The sequence below is a fragment of the Guyanagaster necrorhizus genome, assembly GCF_019112545.1.
Source record: "Guyanagaster necrorhizus MCA 3950 unplaced genomic scaffold BT62scaffold_13, whole genome shotgun sequence".
Lineage (NCBI taxonomy): Eukaryota > Fungi > Basidiomycota > Agaricomycetes > Agaricales > Physalacriaceae > Guyanagaster > Guyanagaster necrorhizus.
Window position 1 is genome coordinate 344,729 of NW_025064892.1, and position 18,277 is coordinate 363,005.

Genomic DNA, 18,277 nt, shown 5'->3' on the forward strand with positions numbered 1-18,277 from the left:
CAACAAGTGGACTGGCCTACCTAGAAGCGACTAGAACCGAACTTCGAAATTCGACCCAAAGTAGTTTGTACTCCATTAGAGCCTTCATAATACTAATGTACATCTGTCAATGTTAACCCTTGCTTTCTTTATGAAACTTAATATATAAATGCCACCTCAACATTTTCACTTGACTTCCTCACACCTACTATACGCTCAACTCGACGTTCACAGACTTTCGGATAGCATCTTGCAGATCTGCATCTGCTAGTGCAGGCTCGACCCACTCTTTCAGGAATGCATCGACCTGCTCGGGGGCGCGGCCAATAAAGCTCTTAGGGTCCATGAGAATATGCAGGTCGCCTTTGATAGGATCGAAGTATATGTCCGTCTTAATTCGCTCAATCAAATCATTCTCCAGGCCTAGCTGTTTGACTTGAATGGCAGCTTCGTGGGAAAGAACCTGATGGACATTGAGGCATAAGTCGGATGGGTCCAGAGGAAGAAAACGCACTCGGATTTTTTCATGCGCTTCCTGTCGATCGCCGCCTTTCTTGACGATGGCCATGATGACGTTTTCAGTAGCCATGAAGGGGAGCTCTTGGGCAATGCGTCTGGCGATGACTCTAGGGTAAACAACGAGGCCTTCGGAAATATTCTGAAGGGTAGAGATGACGATGTCCGCCGTGAGGAACGCTTCTGGGAGACTGATGCGACGATTGGCACTGAAGAATACTAAGTAAGGCGATTGCGAAAAATCCGCGTATTATTACCTGTCATCGAGAGTGCGCTCGAACCATTGAACACTGGAAGTCATCAGCGCATTTTGGTGGAGGACCATGAGATGCCGGGAAAGGCTGCAGACACGCTCAGAGCGCATCGGGTTTCGCTTGTACGCCATGGCAGAGGATCCAATTTGGGTGGATTCAAAAGGTTCTTCCACTTCCTGAGTAGTCGTAAGCACTGAGACAAAGTGAACATGACAATGCGATACCTTCAAATTTGCAAGAAGACGTAGATCCGTAGCGATCTTGTGCGCACTAGCACCAAGGGAAGCAAGCGGCGCGAGAACGTCGACATCAATCTTGCGTGAGTAGGTTTGGGAGGTCACCGGGTAAGCATAGCTGAACCCTGAGAGTGTGGTGACCAGTTTGTCAAGTTCTTCAACCTGGAAAGGTTTAAGCAAAAACGTAGAAGGTTATACGGGAATATGTGCCTTGGCATGATCCCCATCGAAGAGGGCCAAGAAGCTGGCTTGGGTTCCAGTCGTACCCTTCACACCCCGGAATCCAATATCGTCGCGCGCGCGTTTAATATTACGGAGATCCCAAAGGAGTTCCTGCAAGGATTTCTGAGCGACAAAGGTGTCGATCAAAAAAACCGTATCTACCTGGATCCACAATGTTGCGCGCTTGCCGACAGTAGTGAGCTGTGCGGGCTGGAAGTGCGTGAAACCAAGCGTAGGCAAATCACGGTATTGCCTGGCGAAAGAGGCCAATCGAGAGATCAGCACGGAAAGAGAGCGGATAAGATAGTCTAGACCGGTCCGGAGGAAAATTAGGTCGGCATTACTAGGGTCGAATCAGAAAGGATTGTGTGATAACGAAGAACTGAGGGAGAAGTACTCTGTGACATAGCAAGAAGTCGCGCCGAGACTATACAATGAACTGTCAGTGAAAGAGTGAAATGAGTGGATATAGTACGCACTGGATGATCCCCGCAGCTGCAGGTGCAACGGTACCGAAGGTGTAGACATGTGCCATAACATCGTGTCGGCGTTTCTTTTCCTCTTTAGCGGCAATGTCGAACTGCTCTGGGGTGAGTTCCTGTTTTTCCATATTAGTTCCCACAGCCAAAGTGAAAAAGTGAAAAAAACTGACAAGGTTGTTCTTCATTTGTTCAATGGCCTCTTCTGGGATAGGCAGCCCTAGTTCTCTTTCTGCGATGGCGAGATTGAGCCATAGTTTGCGCCAGGTATAGAACCGGTTCTATCAAATATTGTAGGCGCGATGTTGCATCGATCTTTTTAAGCGAGGCTAAAATAACTTACGGCTGGAGAGAAAAGATGAGCCATTTCTTTGCTCGCATAGCGGCTTCACAATAATCAGACAACAAGGAGACAATGATACGACGAATTCTTACCTAGAAAGAGGAGTCTGGTACGTGTTGAAGTTATCCATGGATGGAGTTGGATAACAGAATTCTAGAGCCAGAAAATTCGGCATTTTCATGTTGCGTAATACCCGCTGTGTCATGAGATCTAATCTGATCTCGAGCCACGTCGAACGAAATCTACACGTTACTCTCTTCATTTACAACCACCACCAGCTCTTCGCCTTTTCTTTCCCGCCGTCATGGCGACCTACAATTACGACGAGTCTGGCCAGATGGCTGCGTACTTTGTAATCACCTTCCTTGCTCTCATTCTCATTCCTCTCAGTCTGTCAACGCTCCCTTCAAGAAGTGTGTACCAATCCCTGCCCTGCCTCTTCGTTGTTCACGAACTTTCAGAAAATAAATCGGTCAATGGTTGCCAATGTAGTTCTTGTGCTCAGCAGCGGGCGTATTTGTCGAAAGTAGAGGGCCATAAGCCCACCACAAAGTGCGTACTGGCCATTCAAAGAGGTGTTGAAAGGTACTAATGAGCTGTCCAGAGCAGTATTTATCGTTGTCGGCTGGTCCATAGTTTTCTTCCTCCTCCATCGCGTCGCGAACACCAAATCCGACAACAAAGTCTATGACCCCTACGAAATCCTCGGAATCAAATTGGTGTGACCGCTTCGTCGTTCCATCTCGATTGCCTAACGCGCTACAATACAGGGAACACCAGAAAAGGAGATCAAGTCTCATTTCAAGAAGCTTTCTCGCATATATCACCCTGATAAAGTCAGGGCGACCGTGAATCAGACAATTGAGGAGATTCAGAACCGCTTCGTAGATATCACAAAGGCATATAAATCGTGAGCGCTTCCTTTCACTCCGCCTTTTCTCTTGCCGAATATCTCAAAAGTCTCACTGATGAAAACATTCGGCGCAACTGGGAGGAGTGGGGTGACCCAGACGGCAGACAGCAAATGTCTATGGGCATCGCCCTTCCCACTTGGATCATCGAAGGCAAAAACAACGTCTGGGTGCTTGGCTTCTATGGATTGATATTCGGCGGCGGTCTACCCGTACTCGTCGGGCGCTGGTGGTTTGGCTCTCGTCAAAAGACCAAAGATGGTGTTACTGCTCGCTCGGCTGCATCATTCTTCAAGTCTGTGACTGATAGCTCAGGGATGGACGATGTTCTTGGACTGATGGGGAGTGCATATCAGTGGGAATGCCAGCCCGTGGTGAAAGATCAGGACGAGCTCAGGCGTCTAGAGGGCGAAATCAAAGGGAAGGTCGAGCGCCAGTGGAGTTCCCTAGTTAGCGCCGTAAACGACGAAAACATCAAGCGTGCATTGGTATTGGTCTACGCTCATTTGCTAAGGCTGACTGTGGCAAGTTCGAATCTGCAAAAGGAGCAACGTCGCGTCTTACTTCATACTCCGACGCTATTGAACTCGCTACTGACCATGGCCACATCTCGAAACTGGCTCGTTCCCACGCTGGCGGTGATGCGACTACACGGTTATCTCACTCAGGCGTTGCTTCCGTGGCATAGCAGAGTTGCGCAGCTGCCGGGTGTGAAACCGGACGAGGGACTTGGTGAGAGTCTTGATCAGTTTGTCAAGACGCTCGAGGAGAAAGCAGACGCGCGTGTACCTGATATCAAGAAAGCAGTTGGGAAATGGGGAAAACTCGACATCGTGGATGCTAGCTTCAAGGGTACGTTCTGTACTTTACATTCCGCTCGTCCTGTACTCATGGCTGCAATTGCCAGTTATCGATGAGAAGACAGTCACGCCTTCGTCAATCGTATTCCTTGTTGTCAAACTAAGGCTAGGAGCAGTAGAGGGCGTTAAACTGGATATTGATACCAAAGAGAACGAAACTAAGGATTACGAATTCCTGAACCTTCGAAAGGATGCAGAGGATGTTGCTGTCATTCCTGGATGGGTGCATGCACCTTATTGGCCTGCAGTACGTATTCATTTATCATTTGCTAAAGTTGACTGACCTTGTTTGGTATAGAACCGCAAGCCTTCATGGTGGATCGTCCTCGCGGACCCCAAGTCCTTGCGATTAGCCATACCTCCCATTAAAATCACCGACATACCATATGCACGAGATCTCCCTGCATCACGGCCATTCCGGTCGTATAAGGTGCAGTTCCAGGCTCCTCCGAATACGAGTGTGAACCCATGGCGGGTATATATCGTGAGCGACACGTTTGTGGGTCCAGAGTCAGAGGGCAGTGTACCGGTGACCCTGGAGGTCGTGGAGAGGAAAGCGGATGAGGTTGATGGGGAGGATGACATTTCTGAACCGGACGAAGATACGCTAGCCGGGCAGATGGCGATAATGAAAGGACAGCGGGTTAAGAAGGTACAAGAAGAGGAGAGTGACGATGAGAGTGGCACTGATGATGATGACGACGGTGACGATAGCAGCAGTGATAGTGATTAGTGCATGTTGTGATCAATTTCGCATTTCCATCCTTTCTCGCACGTCACCAATTGCCATCTGTCCGACGAGCGAGGTTGAAAATTGAAATCTTTACGAGAGAATTCTGGTCTGCGATCTGCAGGATTCTATTCGTCAACCAAGTTCACAGACCAACATATGGCGTTATCCCTCAGAACATAATGTAGCAGGCAAGTACAGTGTGTGAAGCACTAAACCCTTTTAAGTTGCTCGCAGTGAAAATTCACCGGAAAGGAAGAACACCACCTACGGTTTTCAAAGCTACTTCCAAGTAGGTGAAACATGCGAGCAACATGTGACTGCAACTAATTGAAAAAGGATACAACGCGTACAAGCTGCTAAGCAGATTTTGAAGACATACATACCTTTTAATAAATAGCCACAAATGAACAGTGCTAATGATAAACAATGTATCAGTGCGCGCTAGGGAATCATAGCATTGACCAGTAGGCAATCAAGATTCAAATCAGAGTCAGGAGTCAGGAGTCAGGAGTCAAGTCTCAGGAGTCAATCCAAGAATTCGAAATTTCGAAATTATTCAGGAATCAAAAAATAAACCAATCATATTGGACACATTGGGACTTGAACCCAACACCTCCCGCATGCTAAGCGGGCGTGATAAACCATCTACACCATGTGCCCCTATGAAGTAAGGACTTAAATTAATAGCAGAAATAATGGCTCAGTCGAACATCTACCCCCTCAATTCTCCCCCTCTCCCAGTGTGCTTCAAGACAGTTACAGATGGGAATGAACGTGGCCAAATGAAGCCTTTCAAGCCTACCCAGTTCTACTATGTCCATTACAACCTTACAATTCAACTTTCTTCCATGGCATTCTATGTCCAATGCTCGCAAGGCCTTCGACAGCAGTATGTGCCGAAATAGAACATCATTCACTGGGTCCTCATCCCTGTCTCCCAGGTCGAACTTGAGGTTCAGACGTTCTAGCTCTGGTGTAGCATCGAGGATGTTGGTGACGTCGGCTGTGGAAAGGGGTAGGTAGTATAACTGGAGTTCCCGGATCACTGCTGAGCGAAGACATGAAAGAATAGAACGGCAGCCATTCCAATTCCGACCATTCAAGTCATCCATGCACTCGATGCGTAATGCCCTGAGCGCCACCATACTGAGTGAATCCAAAAAGTATGCGAAGCATGGCTCGGAGCCTGAAGTGGCTCTCAACGACAAGTTCAGCCGTTGGAGCTTCGTCATTGAGACGCGGGTCGGGTCAGCCTTTGGGGTGAAAGTGCAGGTTGCATTGAATGAGCAGGCCATGAGGTTCTCGCCTTCTGACAGGATGTCGAAGATTTCATCTAGCGTAGGAAGCTCTTCCGCCTTGCAATCTAAGCGAACGTGTAACTCTGAGAGCCGGCTCCACTGGATCCCTAATGAACACAAAGCCACACCATGTGATGGCCAAACGCCTCTCATATCAAGTGTCAACGTTTCGAGGGAATGAAGACCAGATGCCAGCGGCGGGTCTGTAAAGAGAGGAACGAGACTAGCACCGGGTGTCACGAACCTCACGTCTCGCCACCGAGAAGAGTGACAGAGCAGCGCTTTCACGACAGTGATGCTCCGGGGCTGGAAGACGCGGGACGTCGTGTGAGTGGGTGGGTCATAAATGACGTCAAAGGACAATGGTTGCTCTTTAGAAAGCTTGAGCCAAAACTCCAGCGCTTCTAGCCGCGGTGCGGCGTAACCATTGTGAAAATCAATTTCGAAGAAAGACCACAGTCGTGATACTGAAAGCGCGAGGGCCCTCCAGGACCTGCAGACGTGTGCAAGAAGTAAAGGGGCTACGTCTTTATGCAGGCTGGGGTAGGACTTGTCGGGGAGGCAGTGGAAAAATATGGTGATGATGAGCTCTGCAGGGAGCCGTGTGACTTGACGACGTCCATGGGACATTACGCGAAGCATGGCCTTCAAAGCAATAAGAATAGTACAGGTATAATGACTCGACAACCTACCTCTTGTTGAAGGTAATGGGATGAAAGGTTCATGATAAAGGATAGGAGGCACTCCATTTGTCTCTGGTCATTTATACTGTGGCTCACCAGTCATGATCGCAGGATCTTCGGTTGATCGAAACTAAGCAGTGCTAGACATGAGACGCCACTGTATGAGTTGGTATAGTAAAGTCAGGGTAGTCAGAGCGTTCGCGTAGCAACCTATAATTGAACATACTCAGAAGGAAGCTATAATCAACGGTACTCTTTTGGACCGACAAGATTATCCGGTACAGCGCCACCATTTTTGGGCTCAGTGGGTGCACAGAGCCTGCCAAGATCATGTATCGTATGGCTGCTGCGCCCATCGAATCCCCATCAGTATCAATAAGCGGGCTTTATGGTCAGGTCAAATCCGCCGGTTCTGTACATGATGGAAAATGAACATGGAAGAAAAATTGCAGGACGTACCTCGATGCGTCAAAACAGATTTCTCTCCGGTGCTTAAACCACACGCGAGGTACACAGCAATATATTGATAACGCGTAACAATAGCCCTAAAAGAATTTGCCAAAATCGTAAGCCTCGGTGCCGTCACTGTCCGACTTGGTCTTTGCAGGCTTGGATTTTGGGGCTTTGTTGGTTACCTTCCTCCCTAGCTTCTCTTCAGGCTTGGGCGCCGTAACCTTATCCTGTCGTTTGTGGTCAGTGTCTTCCTCGGTCCCTGAGAATGCGAGCTTTTTGCTAGGGGGAAGAGGATCTTCCTTTCCTCGCTTACGTTTTTGCTTGCTGGACAAGGGGGGAGATGGTGGCTCCTCTTCTTCCTCCTCCTCTTCCTCCTCGCTCATCTTGGTATCTTGGTATTCCTCCTCTTCGTCTTCCTCATCGCTCACCGTGGTGTCGTCGTCTTCTTCTCCGCCTTCACTGTCCACCAAATAAGGCTCCTCGAATGAAGGCAGACGGGTATCAATAACACCAGGGCTAAGCTTTAACAGCCCTCCATGTTTACGTAGTTCTCGACGAGTTGGTAAGGCAGTGAGAACGCCCTTATCGGTTTCTGAATCCACCGGTTGTTCCTTCGAAGCCGGCATTGTGTACCACCGCAGCTTTCCCAAGTTCCATTCACGCAGAATAATACGCGACGCTCCCACGAGATCTAATTTTCCCCGCTACATAGAATGAAACAAATGAATTTTCACGATCGGAGTGCGAATGAAGCAACAAACCTTCTTCACGAACTGATGTGACCGCGCCAAGCCGGGGAGGAATGCATCTACGTCGCCTTTGGAAAATGCTGGCAAACTATAGTGTAGCATTAAGTCCTCGTTATTGGCCCGCGACACGATGTGTACCACTGAATCGGGTCAGCGCTCATACCACGCGGAGTAGGGAAGGAAAAGCACACCTGCAGGTATTGGTTCTTTCAAACGATCAATCCTTCCCTTATTTCGCATCAATATGTCTCGGGTCCGGGACTCCTCAGTGAGCTCGCTGTCTGCCCACAGCAGGCCAGGTGTATCAACGAACTTGATCTTCTTTCCCCCTTCCTCAATAGTGATCTCCTGAGGAAGCACTGTCGTCGTGGGGCCTCGGGAAGAAGTCGCAAGGGTATACGTAGGCAGGACAGCTTTTTTGGCTACGGAGTTGATCACTGAGCTTTTTCCAGTCTAAGTTGTGAAGGTTTAGTAAGACATCACGGTGAATGCACGCCGGGAAACGAACATTTGTGAATCCAGCCACTGCAACAACCAGCGGTTCATCGTCACTCTTGCTTTTTGCCCAGGGAAGCAGTGTTTTCAACAGCGCATCGACACCAATAGCATTGTCAGCCGACAGCTTTCCCTTCCCCTTCTCTTGCTTATGACACTGTACTTCGTCTGGAATGAACGCCGAAGCTGAACGAAAGAGTATCGTAGCTTGCTGAAAGCGCAGTTGTGTGACCCACGCAGCAACGGCTTCTTTCGGGCAAGTATCTGACCAAGAAAAAAAGTTCAGTCCCACAGGAAGAACCGCCAAAGTAAACATCACCTGCCAATTTTATTCAGCAGAAACACCACCCGTCCTGACGGTGCAAGCTTTTCGAGCTCAGAGCTTCGGAACGCCAACGGATCCCTGCAATCCAGGACCTCTAACAGCACATCGGCGTGGTCCAGCACTGATTTTAAGGTTGGAAGGTCCCTGTTGACGAGTACCGGTACTTCTTCATCATCATCCTCGGCCTCTTCAGTTTGTCGAGGGGAGGCTGGCATTTTGGCGATCTTCGCATTCACTAGATGTTTTGCAGCGATGCTGGCGACGGGGTCGAACCCTTTAGGATCGCCTTCCTCAGTTGCAGGTTTGGCTTTCTTGGCATCTTTTCGTTGTTGTTTCTCCTCCAGAGCCTACATGCACGTTAGGCCGCAGTAGGATACACCGAACCCAGTCCACATACCAGCCGACGCTGCTCCTGCACTTCAGCTAATATTTGATCCTTGTATGGAAACTCATTCGGGATGCCAGGGTCCTTTTTTTGTTCTGCACAGATATAAGATATAGTCAATTGCGGTTGAGAGTAACGCACTTGATTTCCACTGAGGATTCTTTTCCGCAGCCTTGGCCTTCTTCTTCTTGCTCTCCCTAACCTTGGTCTGAAGTTTTCGACGGTCATTAGTCGAACTTCGATTGCTGGTCGCTGTTGAATATTAGAGGATAAAATGAATTCTGCAGCAACAAGACTTACTTTTCCTTATACGAGGCATTGTGGACAACGGTGATGGATGTTCAAAAAATGTCAAAAATTGGTTTCCGCTTTGGGATGATAAGATGGGAATTTAAATTCGCGTCATGTTCGGCGACCTCAGTCAGCCTAGTTGGGGCAGCAATTCACATCTCAGTGAATGGACGACAAAGAACACATATATTCCACAGTACATAAATTACATGAAGAGAGCGAATACTTATACCAACCTGAATCCCACGAAGGCACTGAAAAAGCCGTCAAAAAAACTCCATCAGCGGCGACATCAATCAGTGCTTCCATTAGGCGCCGCGACCGACAATCAAAGCACCGTCCTCGGTCCTGGAAACGCTATCCCTTGAGATTTATCCATTAGTGCCGTAACGCCGGCTATCACGCGTCCATTTTTCCTCAAGGGCAAGTAAGCGCCAGTCAGTGAGCACAGAGAGGGTCAAGAAAGTTTCTTGTACTTGCAAACATAATGTAGGCGAAGATAGCGAGAACGCAAACGATAACTAGACAACTTGAATGACGGTGATAACTTGACAACTTGATAATTTTTTTTGGCTATTGAAATGGGGTCCGAGGATCTTCGTAGAGAGAATGAAGAAACTTGAGGGAGCAATGGAACTCCAAACTTGAAACCACATTCTCCTTGGCACCCTTGACCTTCTGCCCTTGACCTTTGCTCTGTGCTTGACGAAGCACAAGCGAGAACGACTCCAAGGCTTACCATCGCGAATCATTCCCATTCGATGGAGCGTCATAGTCCCTAGCGCGTGAAGGGCTGCTACCACGCGGGGGGCTACGAGAATAGCTCCTGCGCCTTCTGTAGTCAGGAGAATATCCTCGTCGAGGCGGTGGACTACGCCTGTCGCGATCACGCCAGTCTCTGTTGTCCCGACCGTAAGGGTCACGGTCCCGGTCCCGGTCTCTGTCCCTATCACGACGGTCCCGGTCGCGATAGTCGCGATCACGGTCCCTGTCCCGACCACCGTAATGAGTATCACGATTCGTCCGTCGATGTCCCATGTACTCTCCGGGCGTCGGGGCATGAGGCCGGTCGGTAACCGAGTAGTCAACACGAATGCGGCGGCCATTGAGATCCTGGCACGGAGTATATGAGCGGGGGAGCTTGCACGGTAAGATGAAGACTCACCACGCCATTCAGCTCGGCGATGCAACGTGTGGCATCGTCCACTGTTGCCATTTTGATGAAACCAAATCCACGGGACCGGTCAGACTAAAAGTTTTGGAAAAAAAAAAAAAAAAAAGTCAGTGTGGCGCAGGGTCCAAGAGTAGGACCGAACATACCCTTTGATCGTAGACAATGGTAACCTTTTCGACACGTCCAAAGCGGCCAAACTCTTCGTCCAGATCTCGCTCTTGGGTGCGTATACTTAGACCAAAAACTCCGAGAACATTCGTCGGATTGGGCGCCTAATGAACGATGAGCATTGCAAAAAGGGCCAAGACAAAGATGTACGATAGGCGCATGCGCAGGACGCCTGGGTGGAACAGGTGACCGGTGACGGAAAGGACTGCGACTTCGTGAACGCGAGCGCCCTCGCGCCACTGGCGCAGAATCCCTCTCTCCTGGGACTTGGGCAGGAGGCGGCGCATTGTAAGCATCCGAGTACGGGTCGACTGGAGCAGTTGTCGTAGTTTCGCCGTACTACACATTGAAAAGAAACAGAGACAATCAGATTCGGCGCAAGGGCAGGAAGCCTAGGCTGCACGGACTCACCATGGTGGTTCAGCTTCAGGTTTTGTTGTCGTTTATTTACAGCACCGCCCTTGTTTCAAAATGACTCGGAGGCGCCGAAAAAAAAGCGCACCAAAAAAATTGAATTTTGCACAAATTCACAAGCATACAGCGAAGAGAATGGAGGAAGGAAAATAGCAAGGCGTCATCTTTCCCAACGGCTCTTGCCTTCCAGTATCGGACCTTCGGACGATGTTCTGCCGAATTTTTCGGCGCCCAAATTACGTCGGCGATTGAACTTTATTTGTGCAACTGTACAGCATATACCGAGCGCATCCCAAGGTAGAAAACAGATCCAAACACATTTTCGGGCAAGAACAAGATGGTGAGCTCGTCGCGGCTGGGAGTGTCGAGGGTATGATTTCTGATGCTGCGTTTTCGTAGGGTATCGACATTACTGCCCACCACGTCAAGAAGGGTAACCGGACCGCACCCAAGAGCAAGGACCCGTACCTCTTGCTCCTCGTGAAGGTACTGCACCAACCTTTGCGCCTGCTGTCGAACACAACTGACAGGCATTTCCAGCTTTACCGCTTCATGGCACGAAGGACAGACTCGGATTTCAACAAGGTCAGTCTCCTAGCGATTTTCCCAGTACGAAAACCAACGTCTCGCAGGTCATCCTCCACCGTCTGTTCCTTTCCAAAATCAACCGCCCTCCTCTCTCCTTGTCAAGAATCGTCAAGGAGACCTCCAACACCGCTGACCTCGCTTCAAAAACCATCGTCACCGTGGGCACCGTCACCGACGACATCCGTCTAACTGAGGTGCCAAAATTGTCTATCGCGGCTCTGCGATTCACCCGTGCGGCCAAGGAGCGCATCCTCAATGCTGGTGGTGAGGCTCTTACCCTTGACCAGCTTGCCCTACGTGCGCCTACTGGTACCAACACGGTGTTGTTGAGGGGAAAGAGGAATGTCCGGGAGGCTGTCAAGCACTTTGGTATGGGTCCCCACAAGCACAAGAAGCCCTACACGACGTCCAAGGGACGCAAGGTGTGTCATTTTCATTTTCTTTGTCGCTGTGTTGCTAAAGGCTTGCATCTAGTTCGAGCAAGGTCGTGGTCGCCGAAAGTCGCGTGGTTTCAAGGTGTAAGCGTTGCAAAACCAAACCATTGGATGCTGGAGTCGGTTTGTGGGCTGCTGTGAGGTGGTCGTTTGTGTATGCTATGTGTTATGACATTGATAATATTATGCACATGCTCTCACATCCTTCATGGTGCAAAGCTGAGAATGCCGTGTTTTCCTGCTTGCATTCCCTTGGTGTACCCCAACTACTGAACTGCACTGATATTCAGTATTCAGCTTCAAAATAAATTGTGCAAGTATCCAAAACATTTTATTCGTTCATGAACGATTTTTGCTGACGAGCGCAGCATAAATTCCTTCTTTCTAGGTATGTCCTTCTAAATATCCGTCTTTTACTTCCTGGGTGGCATGACGGAATCCAACGAAGGTGGCATCGTAAACGTCTTCTCACCAACAGGTGTAGTCGACCCGCTGCCATTCGGCGTAGCCTTGCCTGGCTCCTTCGCCTGCAATATCTTTGCCCCTCCCGCATAGAAAAACCCAAGGGAGGAGAAAATCAAGATGTGCCCATAAAACGCCAAACGGTACCAGGCAACCAGGGAATCTTTAATTGTGAGCAGCATAAACGGCACAGCGACGTAGTTGACCATCATCGCCGTGGCGATTGTACCAGCCAAATCGTACATGCGCTTTGCGAGCGTCGTAGATTGACCTTCAGCAGGCATGACGAGCGGCCGGATGTTTGCGCGAGCAAGACGTCCCGCGGTGGTAATGAAGCCACCCAAGATGAAAGTGAGGTAGTACCCACCGGCCACTCCATGCTGCACGAATACCGTCAGCCCAGCATGTCAATTCAGTACTGTTTTACACGTACCCAAAACGCGCTAGTCGCAAAAGTGATCATGCTGCTTGCAAAGCCGGGTTTCTTCCCCTTGGGCGTGACACGCTTATACACGCACTCGCGGAGCCAGACGTTGGTCTTCATGTTCCACGAGTCCAAGAGGACCTTGAAGTTGGAAGGGATCTCGATGGCCAGTGGTATAACATTCGCAGCACCAGTCCAGGTCGATGCGCCGGATGCATTGTAGCCCGTGAAACCTAACCCGGTCAAAATGCTAGCTCCCTAGAGCGCTTGTCAGTCCACAGGGTCGATATATGTGTCCATATTGACGTACTTCCGTAAGAGTCCACACAGCATAGTACTTGCACCTTTCGAGGATACCATATGGTTGGAAACAAAGCAGTCTGTGTTGTGTGTAATTAGCGCATACATGGACAACTTGAGAATACCCCACCTATACCACATCCTCTGCTCTGCGAACCAAGGCGTCAGAATTGTTGCAAAGTTATACTTGGAGCCCAACAAGACAAAAATTCCGAGATACACGAGGCCCTCGACCATCTTACGGTATGCGACGCGTTTGCGCCCGCCCGGAAGGTTGCGCTTGGCGTTCTCCTTGACATGACCCTCGTATAGTTTTTCGGTGATGAGCTCCATATAGTCGACGTATTCAAGGTAAGGTCCAACGAGGACACCAGGGAAGTAGAACCTATTTCACCGGTCAGCTGTGGCAAGAGAGGATGTCAGAGGGAATAGCTAACGCATAACCCAAGAACTCGACAAGGGACGGGTAGGTAGGGATGCGCTTCGAGGTCTGCCATTTATCGAGGTCCTATGCTTGTCGTTACTTTAGCCGCCGATTACCAGAGGAAGACCGCCACACCTGGACAGGCCTCCGACCGTCAAACACGTTCCACGCAAAGGTCGTCAGCTTCATGGTCAGCACCATCTGGGGCCCAGTGACATCCATCGTCTCGTAACTCTGCGCTCTGAGGTAGCGTATTGTGTGGCTGCACCGGACATCAGACACTGTTTCAAGGAGACAGGACAACGCTCACTTGACGGTCAAGTGCCCCATGGTAACTCTGGACCAGCTTCAGCTCGTCGTCGTGAGTAACAGCAACTGTACAACGCACACAAAGACGATCCAAGGCATATTTGGCCCTGTATGATACTTTGCAATGGCATATGTCGTCACCACACTACCCAATAGCTGGAGGAACGCATGTGGGATCTGAAGAACGGGCAAGAAGAAAAAGACGGTGACGGCGACGTTGTATAGGTGCTTCAGATGGGGTTTGCTCGAAGGAATACGAACGAACACGGAACCCAAAGGAAACGCGATTAAAAGACAGGAAATCAACTGAGTCGAGTCTAGGTCAGAGGGCCTGGCATGTGGGGAAGATCAGCAACCGGTACCTTTATCTGATCAACGGACGCGCCAGCTGCTTGAGCAAGAGGGACGAAGAACGCGTCCATGTTTTCTCCTGTCTCGTCGTTGTCGTAGATTTTTCAGCCCGTCTACTCCCCCTTACTGCCTACTTTAAGACCGGGCACTGCCGAAAACTTGACTTTGGATTTTATTAACTCGATTGGGTAACTACGGTATCGTACGACGACAGACAACTATATATTCAATTCATACCTGAGGATAAGGGCTCTGATGGTGCTGAATAGTATTTGTAGAGGGAGACTGAGGAGGATACTGAACGGCCGTGGGCTGCGCAGGCGCATAGCTGACCTTTTCGGGAGCAAGAGCACCTCCTGTAGCGAAAAAGTCGGTTGTAGTTGTAGAGGACGTCCAAACGGCAGCATTGCCTCGAGTGGCCGCAATGATAGCAAAAACAATCAAGGTAATTGTGTAGCCCATCACTGATAAATAAAAACTGTCAAGGAGATTGGATTTGATTTGACTGGACGGATCACTTACGAATAAGCCAGGTCAAAAAGTCAAACGCTTCAATAGCATTGAACTCTTTACAGGCCTGGTCAATCTCCGCTGAAATCGATATGAGACACAAATTGACGCGTAATTTATGGAAATATGTACGGTTGATATAGCCGCATCCAGCCACAAAGGTATTGGAATTGGCGTCCGCCGTCAGCGCCGCGCTCGTCAGCCAGAGGATCCAGAGGACACCTGGAAAACTTGAGTTACGCGTCAGACAATACTAGTGTGTCCTTACCCAGCCAGGACAGCTCCACCACCACCATCGAAGTAAACGCACCCTTCCTGGTGATATCGACCGCAATCCTGGGATGACTGTCAGTTCGAAGGGGGTCACCAGGGAACAAGCGACGCACATGACTGGCAGGGTGAGGATGGTGAGGCATGCCGTCGCGATGGACATGGCCGCAAATGTAAAGTAGGCGTTGAAGAACGTCGTGGTCAGGTAAGTGATATGCGCACTCACTCCCAGCACGATGACGGAAAACACCAACGTCGCGACTAGGAAAAACATGAGCAACATGGAGAGAAATGGGCTGGTATAACATATAACATACTAAGCACGGTCAGGCGAAGAATGGAGACTGCACTCATGGTGAGGGGATGCAAGAGGCGATCCTTTGACATCCGCCTTTATAGCTGATGATCATGTAGTGACCCCTAGCCACTGCCTTCAATATTTCTAACTAACCACCGCCGGCACTAGATCGCCCGTCCCTCGTACCCAACTTGACGACCAACAATCTCAAAAAATGACACAATTTGACAGATAGGTCCAAGCTGGCACAAAATTCGTTGGTAAACATCGCATACCACGCTGTACCAATACAATATAACATCTCTTATAAACGAGCTAAACTATTTGACAAGATCTTTACCACTATCACGTTACCTCGGGGTTGACAGCCACCCTCCAGAACGCGCTCGTGCAAAAAAGCTCAAAGTCGGCGTCTCCCAAGGAGTATAATGCCCCGACGGACCTACATCGTCCCCGTCCCCATGAACATCCATCGAAGGCGCAAACGCCAACGTGCTAGCCGTCGTCGTTGCAGACCCAGTCCGCTCGGGAGCAATAATCGACCAATCATCATCAATATCCGTAAACGGGTTCAAAAACCTCGAGCTGTGCCTACTAGTGTCCAATGCTGGCTCATACACGTCTCGGAATGACGGCTCTGGAAGTCTGTGCCAGCGTTGGAGTCTCTTCCTCCGGTATGCAGCGAAGAGGAAGAGTGTCACGACTAATACACAGCCAAATATCGACCCGAGGATAATCGGGATGATATGAGTGTGAGATCCATGACCTGTATCCCTGTAACGAGAATGTCAACATGAGACGAGGACAAATAGATATGGGGAGAACCACTCACCCGGAGGACACTCCCCTTCCTTCGCCAGCCCCCGGTACCCCACCCACACCTGTGATCCCATCTGTCGCATGTACAACAAATGTACGCGTTATACTCCCACTCGTGACCACCGTCACTGGGAGGCTATCGACAACTGGGTCTGTTGTGGGTTGCAGGGCCAAGTTGTTGATACGCTGGCTGGAATGAAGATTAGCCGTGGGTTCAGAGATACCCAAGTACGTTGCGTACCTGGATACCTCACTTGCTGACGGAGAGAGTGTGGGTGCTGTTTCCGATGATAGGTTCTTTGACAGACTAACGCGATCTCCAGGAACAGTCGCAGAGTCCTGGTATAAATCTTTTGCAGCGGTGGCAGTGGTAGTTACGGGAGAGCTGGAGATTATATGAGGTGGCCATATTGTGGGAGTAGATGAAATGACAGCAGTGGTGGTAGAAACTGATACAGGCAAGATGGGATAAACGAGGGTCGTCGTGGTTGATACAGGTACGATGGTGGGAGTAGACGGATCCGATACAGGCAGGATGGAATAAGCGAGCGTCGAGGACCCGGACGGTATGGTGGTCGGTGTGGAATCTGATACAGGCAAGAAGGAATATGCGAGTGTTGGGGACTCCGACAGTATGATGGTGGAAGCGGAGTCTAATACAGGCGAGATCGAGTAAGCGAGTGTCGGCAACTCGGACAGTATGGTACTGGGAGTGTACTCTGATACAGATAGGATTGAATGAATGAACGTCGAAGATTGGGATCCTGGCAGAAGAATTGAGGCGGGCAACGTCGTAGAATCTGATACAGGCAGGACAGAATAAATTGACGTCGAAGACTGTGAAGGTGAGGAAGTAGGAGTCGAGAATGTTGTAGAATCTAACACGGGTAGGATGGAATAAGCGAAAGTAACTGATGGTGAACTGGGGGAAGTCATTGAGGGTAAACTTGAGGAAGCGGGAGTAGCGGTTGACGTAGGATCCGCTATTGTGATGATCGAATAAATGAGCGTGGTAGATGAATGTGCATCTGCAGACGTGGAACCTTCCGCGGTAGGCGTCGAATGGGAATCCTGCGAAGTCGAGGCCCCGGGAGTATCAGAGAGAGTAGCACTAGTGGATGGAACGGGGGTAGAAAAACTGTGTGGTTCGGGAGGAGTCGAAGTCTCCACGACGACGTGTTCACGATCCGTTGATGAAGGAATGGGGATTGAAGATAGAGTTATGGAAGGATCTGGCCTGCTGGTAGTATAGACACTTGCAGGCGGTGGTGTAAACACATTTTCATCCGACCTGGTATCCGTCTGAGACGCAGAAGTCGACGAGAAAGAATCCGAGGGCTGCCCAGTCGAGGTAGAAGAGACTGTGGAGGCAGCATCGGATATGCTATCCCTAGGAAACATGGTTGGAGGGAGAACGAATAACGAAGCGTTGGTCTCCCCTTGTTACTTTATCATAGAAAAAGTTCACCATGGACAGCCGTTATGGTTTAAATCCCATAAAAAGAATGGAAGAACAGAATCCATCAGTAGGGTGGCGTGCCGACTATTTACCCACTCCTCGGGAGATGTAGCCGGTACCTCCTTGAGTGTTTAGTGCTGGGAGAAGAGTTCTTTTGCTTGGCAGTTGCTAGTGCGGCAAGTATAGCTGCTATGTTTTTGCCTTGCTGCAAAGGCGTGTTGAGCCATCTATGGTTCTAGTTCAGAACGTTTTTCACTATCCTAAAGAAAAAGTAAAACATAGCACACCTTACGGGACCATAGGCATTCAACAAGTGGATATGACATCACCGCCCTTGGGTTACTTACTCCCTATCAGACAGATTCAAAAATGAATACATATTCGCCGCCGGAGTACGAACAGAACTCTATAAAAATGTGAGGTCTGCCACCCCGAAAAAAGAGTGGCAGCTGCCAATCCACTTGGGCATTCCTCGGGGGAGATCAGCAGTTATGACTGATGCGAGAGGCCTTAAAAGAGATTACTCTGCAATGTTGGGCCTTTCGTCGGGCCATTATGGACAATGAAGAAGAAGCAAGGGGCAATACGGGGTCAAAGTCGACCCTTATCTAGGTTGATTCTTCTCCATACGCTCAACACGAGCATGTGGATCTGTCGAAAA

General features: G+C 49.6%; 8 protein-coding genes and 1 non-coding gene across 9 annotated transcripts; 2 read left to right on the forward strand and 7 right to left on the reverse strand.

The window, feature by feature from the left end:
• Nucleotides 1-54: 54 nt before the first annotated feature.
• Nucleotides 55-2,183, reverse strand: BT62DRAFT_932321 (Adenylosuccinate lyase). The gene is made up of 11 exons (XM_043186336.1): nucleotides 2,122-2,183; nucleotides 2,030-2,072; nucleotides 1,860-1,967; nucleotides 1,687-1,805; nucleotides 1,605-1,634; nucleotides 1,370-1,550; nucleotides 1,196-1,318; nucleotides 974-1,147; nucleotides 753-925; nucleotides 494-704; nucleotides 55-442 (listed from the first exon to the last, which is right to left on the reverse strand). The coding sequence occupies exons 1-11, from the start codon at nucleotides 2,157-2,159 to the stop codon at nucleotides 188-190; spliced, it is 1,455 nt and encodes a 484-aa protein (XP_043039476.1). The 5' UTR covers nucleotides 2,160-2,183; the 3' UTR covers nucleotides 55-187.
• A 75-nt stretch (nucleotides 2,184-2,258) lies between these two features.
• BT62DRAFT_932322 (uncharacterized protein) lies at nucleotides 2,259-4,721 on the forward strand. Its single transcript, XM_043186337.1, has 7 exons — nucleotides 2,259-2,442; nucleotides 2,491-2,581; nucleotides 2,634-2,748; nucleotides 2,800-2,939; nucleotides 2,990-3,792; nucleotides 3,848-4,047; nucleotides 4,099-4,721. Exons 1-7 carry the CDS (start codon nucleotides 2,334-2,336, stop codon nucleotides 4,531-4,533), a joined length of 1,893 nt encoding a protein of 630 aa, XP_043039477.1. The 5' UTR covers nucleotides 2,259-2,333; the 3' UTR covers nucleotides 4,534-4,721.
• A 346-nt stretch (nucleotides 4,722-5,067) lies between these two features.
• BT62DRAFT_146033 (uncharacterized protein) lies at nucleotides 5,068-6,854 on the reverse strand. The gene is made up of 3 exons (XM_043179846.1): nucleotides 6,741-6,854; nucleotides 6,524-6,671; nucleotides 5,068-6,476 (listed from the first exon to the last, which is right to left on the reverse strand). The coding sequence occupies exons 2-3, from the start codon at nucleotides 6,578-6,580 to the stop codon at nucleotides 5,214-5,216; spliced, it is 1,320 nt and encodes a 439-aa protein (XP_043039478.1). The 5' UTR covers nucleotides 6,581-6,671; nucleotides 6,741-6,854; the 3' UTR covers nucleotides 5,068-5,213.
• Nucleotides 5,119-5,193, reverse strand: BT62DRAFT_t81. Its single transcript has one exon. It is a non-coding gene; the product is annotated as a tRNA-Ala (tRNA).
• A 205-nt stretch (nucleotides 6,855-7,059) lies between the features above and the next one.
• Nucleotides 7,060-9,240, reverse strand: BT62DRAFT_980916 (P-loop containing nucleoside triphosphate hydrolase protein; the record flags this gene model as incomplete). The annotated part of the gene is made up of 8 exons (XM_043189546.1): nucleotides 7,060-7,671; nucleotides 7,729-7,856; nucleotides 7,908-8,169; nucleotides 8,225-8,475; nucleotides 8,535-8,883; nucleotides 8,934-9,016; nucleotides 9,063-9,173; nucleotides 9,222-9,240. The coding sequence occupies 8 exons, from the start codon at nucleotides 9,238-9,240 to the stop codon at nucleotides 7,060-7,062; spliced, it is 1,815 nt and encodes a 604-aa protein (XP_043039479.1).
• A 599-nt stretch (nucleotides 9,241-9,839) lies between these two features.
• Nucleotides 9,840-11,145, reverse strand: BT62DRAFT_145870 (RNA-binding domain-containing protein). The gene is made up of 6 exons (XM_043179845.1): nucleotides 10,966-11,145; nucleotides 10,705-10,893; nucleotides 10,533-10,658; nucleotides 10,378-10,461; nucleotides 10,220-10,325; nucleotides 9,840-10,130 (listed from the first exon to the last, which is right to left on the reverse strand). The coding sequence occupies exons 1-6, from the start codon at nucleotides 10,966-10,968 to the stop codon at nucleotides 10,099-10,101; spliced, it is 540 nt and encodes a 179-aa protein (XP_043039480.1). The 5' UTR covers nucleotides 10,969-11,145; the 3' UTR covers nucleotides 9,840-10,098.
• A 160-nt stretch (nucleotides 11,146-11,305) lies between these two features.
• Nucleotides 11,306-12,078, forward strand: BT62DRAFT_920052 (ribosomal protein L18e; the record flags this gene model as incomplete). Its single annotated transcript, XM_043184191.1, has 5 exons — nucleotides 11,306-11,308; nucleotides 11,368-11,454; nucleotides 11,509-11,553; nucleotides 11,601-11,978; nucleotides 12,031-12,078. The coding sequence occupies 5 exons, from the start codon at nucleotides 11,306-11,308 to the stop codon at nucleotides 12,076-12,078; spliced, it is 561 nt and encodes a 186-aa protein (XP_043039481.1).
• Nucleotides 12,079-12,263: 185 nt separating this feature from the next.
• On the reverse strand, nucleotides 12,264-14,423 carry BT62DRAFT_146176 (MBOAT-domain-containing protein). The gene is made up of 9 exons (XM_043179848.1): nucleotides 14,272-14,423; nucleotides 13,989-14,215; nucleotides 13,911-13,937; nucleotides 13,736-13,862; nucleotides 13,614-13,684; nucleotides 13,307-13,561; nucleotides 13,187-13,256; nucleotides 12,886-13,134; nucleotides 12,264-12,832 (listed from the first exon to the last, which is right to left on the reverse strand). Exons 1-9 carry the CDS (start codon nucleotides 14,329-14,331, stop codon nucleotides 12,404-12,406), a joined length of 1,515 nt encoding a protein of 504 aa, XP_043039482.1. The 5' UTR covers nucleotides 14,332-14,423; the 3' UTR covers nucleotides 12,264-12,403.
• On the reverse strand, nucleotides 14,322-15,600 carry BT62DRAFT_146144 (uncharacterized protein). The gene is made up of 7 exons (XM_043179847.1): nucleotides 15,358-15,600; nucleotides 15,157-15,301; nucleotides 15,039-15,106; nucleotides 14,903-14,992; nucleotides 14,783-14,851; nucleotides 14,594-14,724; nucleotides 14,322-14,545 (listed from the first exon to the last, which is right to left on the reverse strand). The coding sequence occupies exons 1-7, from the start codon at nucleotides 15,425-15,427 to the stop codon at nucleotides 14,492-14,494; spliced, it is 627 nt and encodes a 208-aa protein (XP_043039483.1). The 5' UTR covers nucleotides 15,428-15,600; the 3' UTR covers nucleotides 14,322-14,491.
• Nucleotides 15,601-18,277: the final 2,677 nt, after the last annotated feature.

Excerpts from the sequence above, each read along its gene's own strand:
- BT62DRAFT_932321 (XM_043186336.1), bottom strand. The coding sequence starts at position 2,159 with ATGGATAACTTCAACACGTACCAGACTCCTCTTTCTAG. Across the intron at positions 1,551-1,604 it reads ACTTCTTGCTATGTCACAGA|TAATGCCGACCTAATTTTCC; the intron begins GTACTTCTCCCT and ends ATTCGACCCTAG. Across the intron at positions 1,148-1,195 it reads TCGATGGGGATCATGCCAAG|GTTGAAGAACTTGACAAACT; the intron begins GCACATATTCCC and ends AAACCTTTCCAG.
- BT62DRAFT_932322 (XM_043186337.1), top strand. The coding sequence starts at position 2,334 with ATGGCGACCTACAATTACGACGAGTCTGGCCAGATGGCTGCGTACTTT. Across the intron at positions 2,582-2,633 it reads GGCCATAAGCCCACCACAAA|AGCAGTATTTATCGTTGTCG; the intron begins GTGCGTACTGGC and ends TGAGCTGTCCAG. Across the intron at positions 2,749-2,799 it reads AAATCCTCGGAATCAAATTG|GGAACACCAGAAAAGGAGAT; the intron begins GTGTGACCGCTT and ends GCTACAATACAG.
- BT62DRAFT_146033 (XM_043179846.1), bottom strand. The coding sequence starts at position 6,580 with ATGGAGTGCCTCCTATCCTTTATCATGAACCTTTCATCCCATTACCTT. Across the intron at positions 6,477-6,523 it reads CCCATTACCTTCAACAAGAG|GCCATGCTTCGCGTAATGTC; the intron begins GTAGGTTGTCGA and ends ATTGCTTTGAAG.
- BT62DRAFT_145870 (XM_043179845.1), bottom strand. Across the intron at positions 10,659-10,704 it reads GTCCTGCGCATGCGCCTATC|GCGCCCAATCCGACGAATGT; the intron begins GTACATCTTTGT and ends ATCGTTCATTAG. Across the intron at positions 10,462-10,532 it reads CCATTGTCTACGATCAAAGG|TCTGACCGGTCCCGTGGATT; the intron begins GTATGTTCGGTC and ends CAAAACTTTTAG.
- BT62DRAFT_146176 (XM_043179848.1), bottom strand. The coding sequence starts at position 14,331 with ATGGACGCGTTCTTCGTCCCTCTTGCTCAAGCAGCTGGCGCGTCCGTT. Across the intron at positions 13,257-13,306 it reads GAGCAGAGGATGTGGTATAG|ACTGCTTTGTTTCCAACCAT; the intron begins GTGGGGTATTCT and ends CACACAACACAG. Across the intron at positions 12,833-12,885 it reads TTGCGACTAGCGCGTTTTGG|CATGGAGTGGCCGGTGGGTA; the intron begins GTACGTGTAAAA and ends GTATTCGTGCAG.
- BT62DRAFT_146144 (XM_043179847.1), bottom strand. The coding sequence starts at position 15,427 with ATGTCAAAGGATCGCCTCTTGCATCCCCTCACCATGAGTGCAGTCTCC. Across the intron at positions 14,993-15,038 it reads GGTGGAGCTGTCCTGGCTGG|GTGTCCTCTGGATCCTCTGG; the intron begins GTAAGGACACAC and ends CAAGTTTTCCAG. Across the intron at positions 14,725-14,782 it reads CTTTTTGACCTGGCTTATTC|TGATGGGCTACACAATTACC; the intron begins GTAAGTGATCCG and ends TTTATTTATCAG.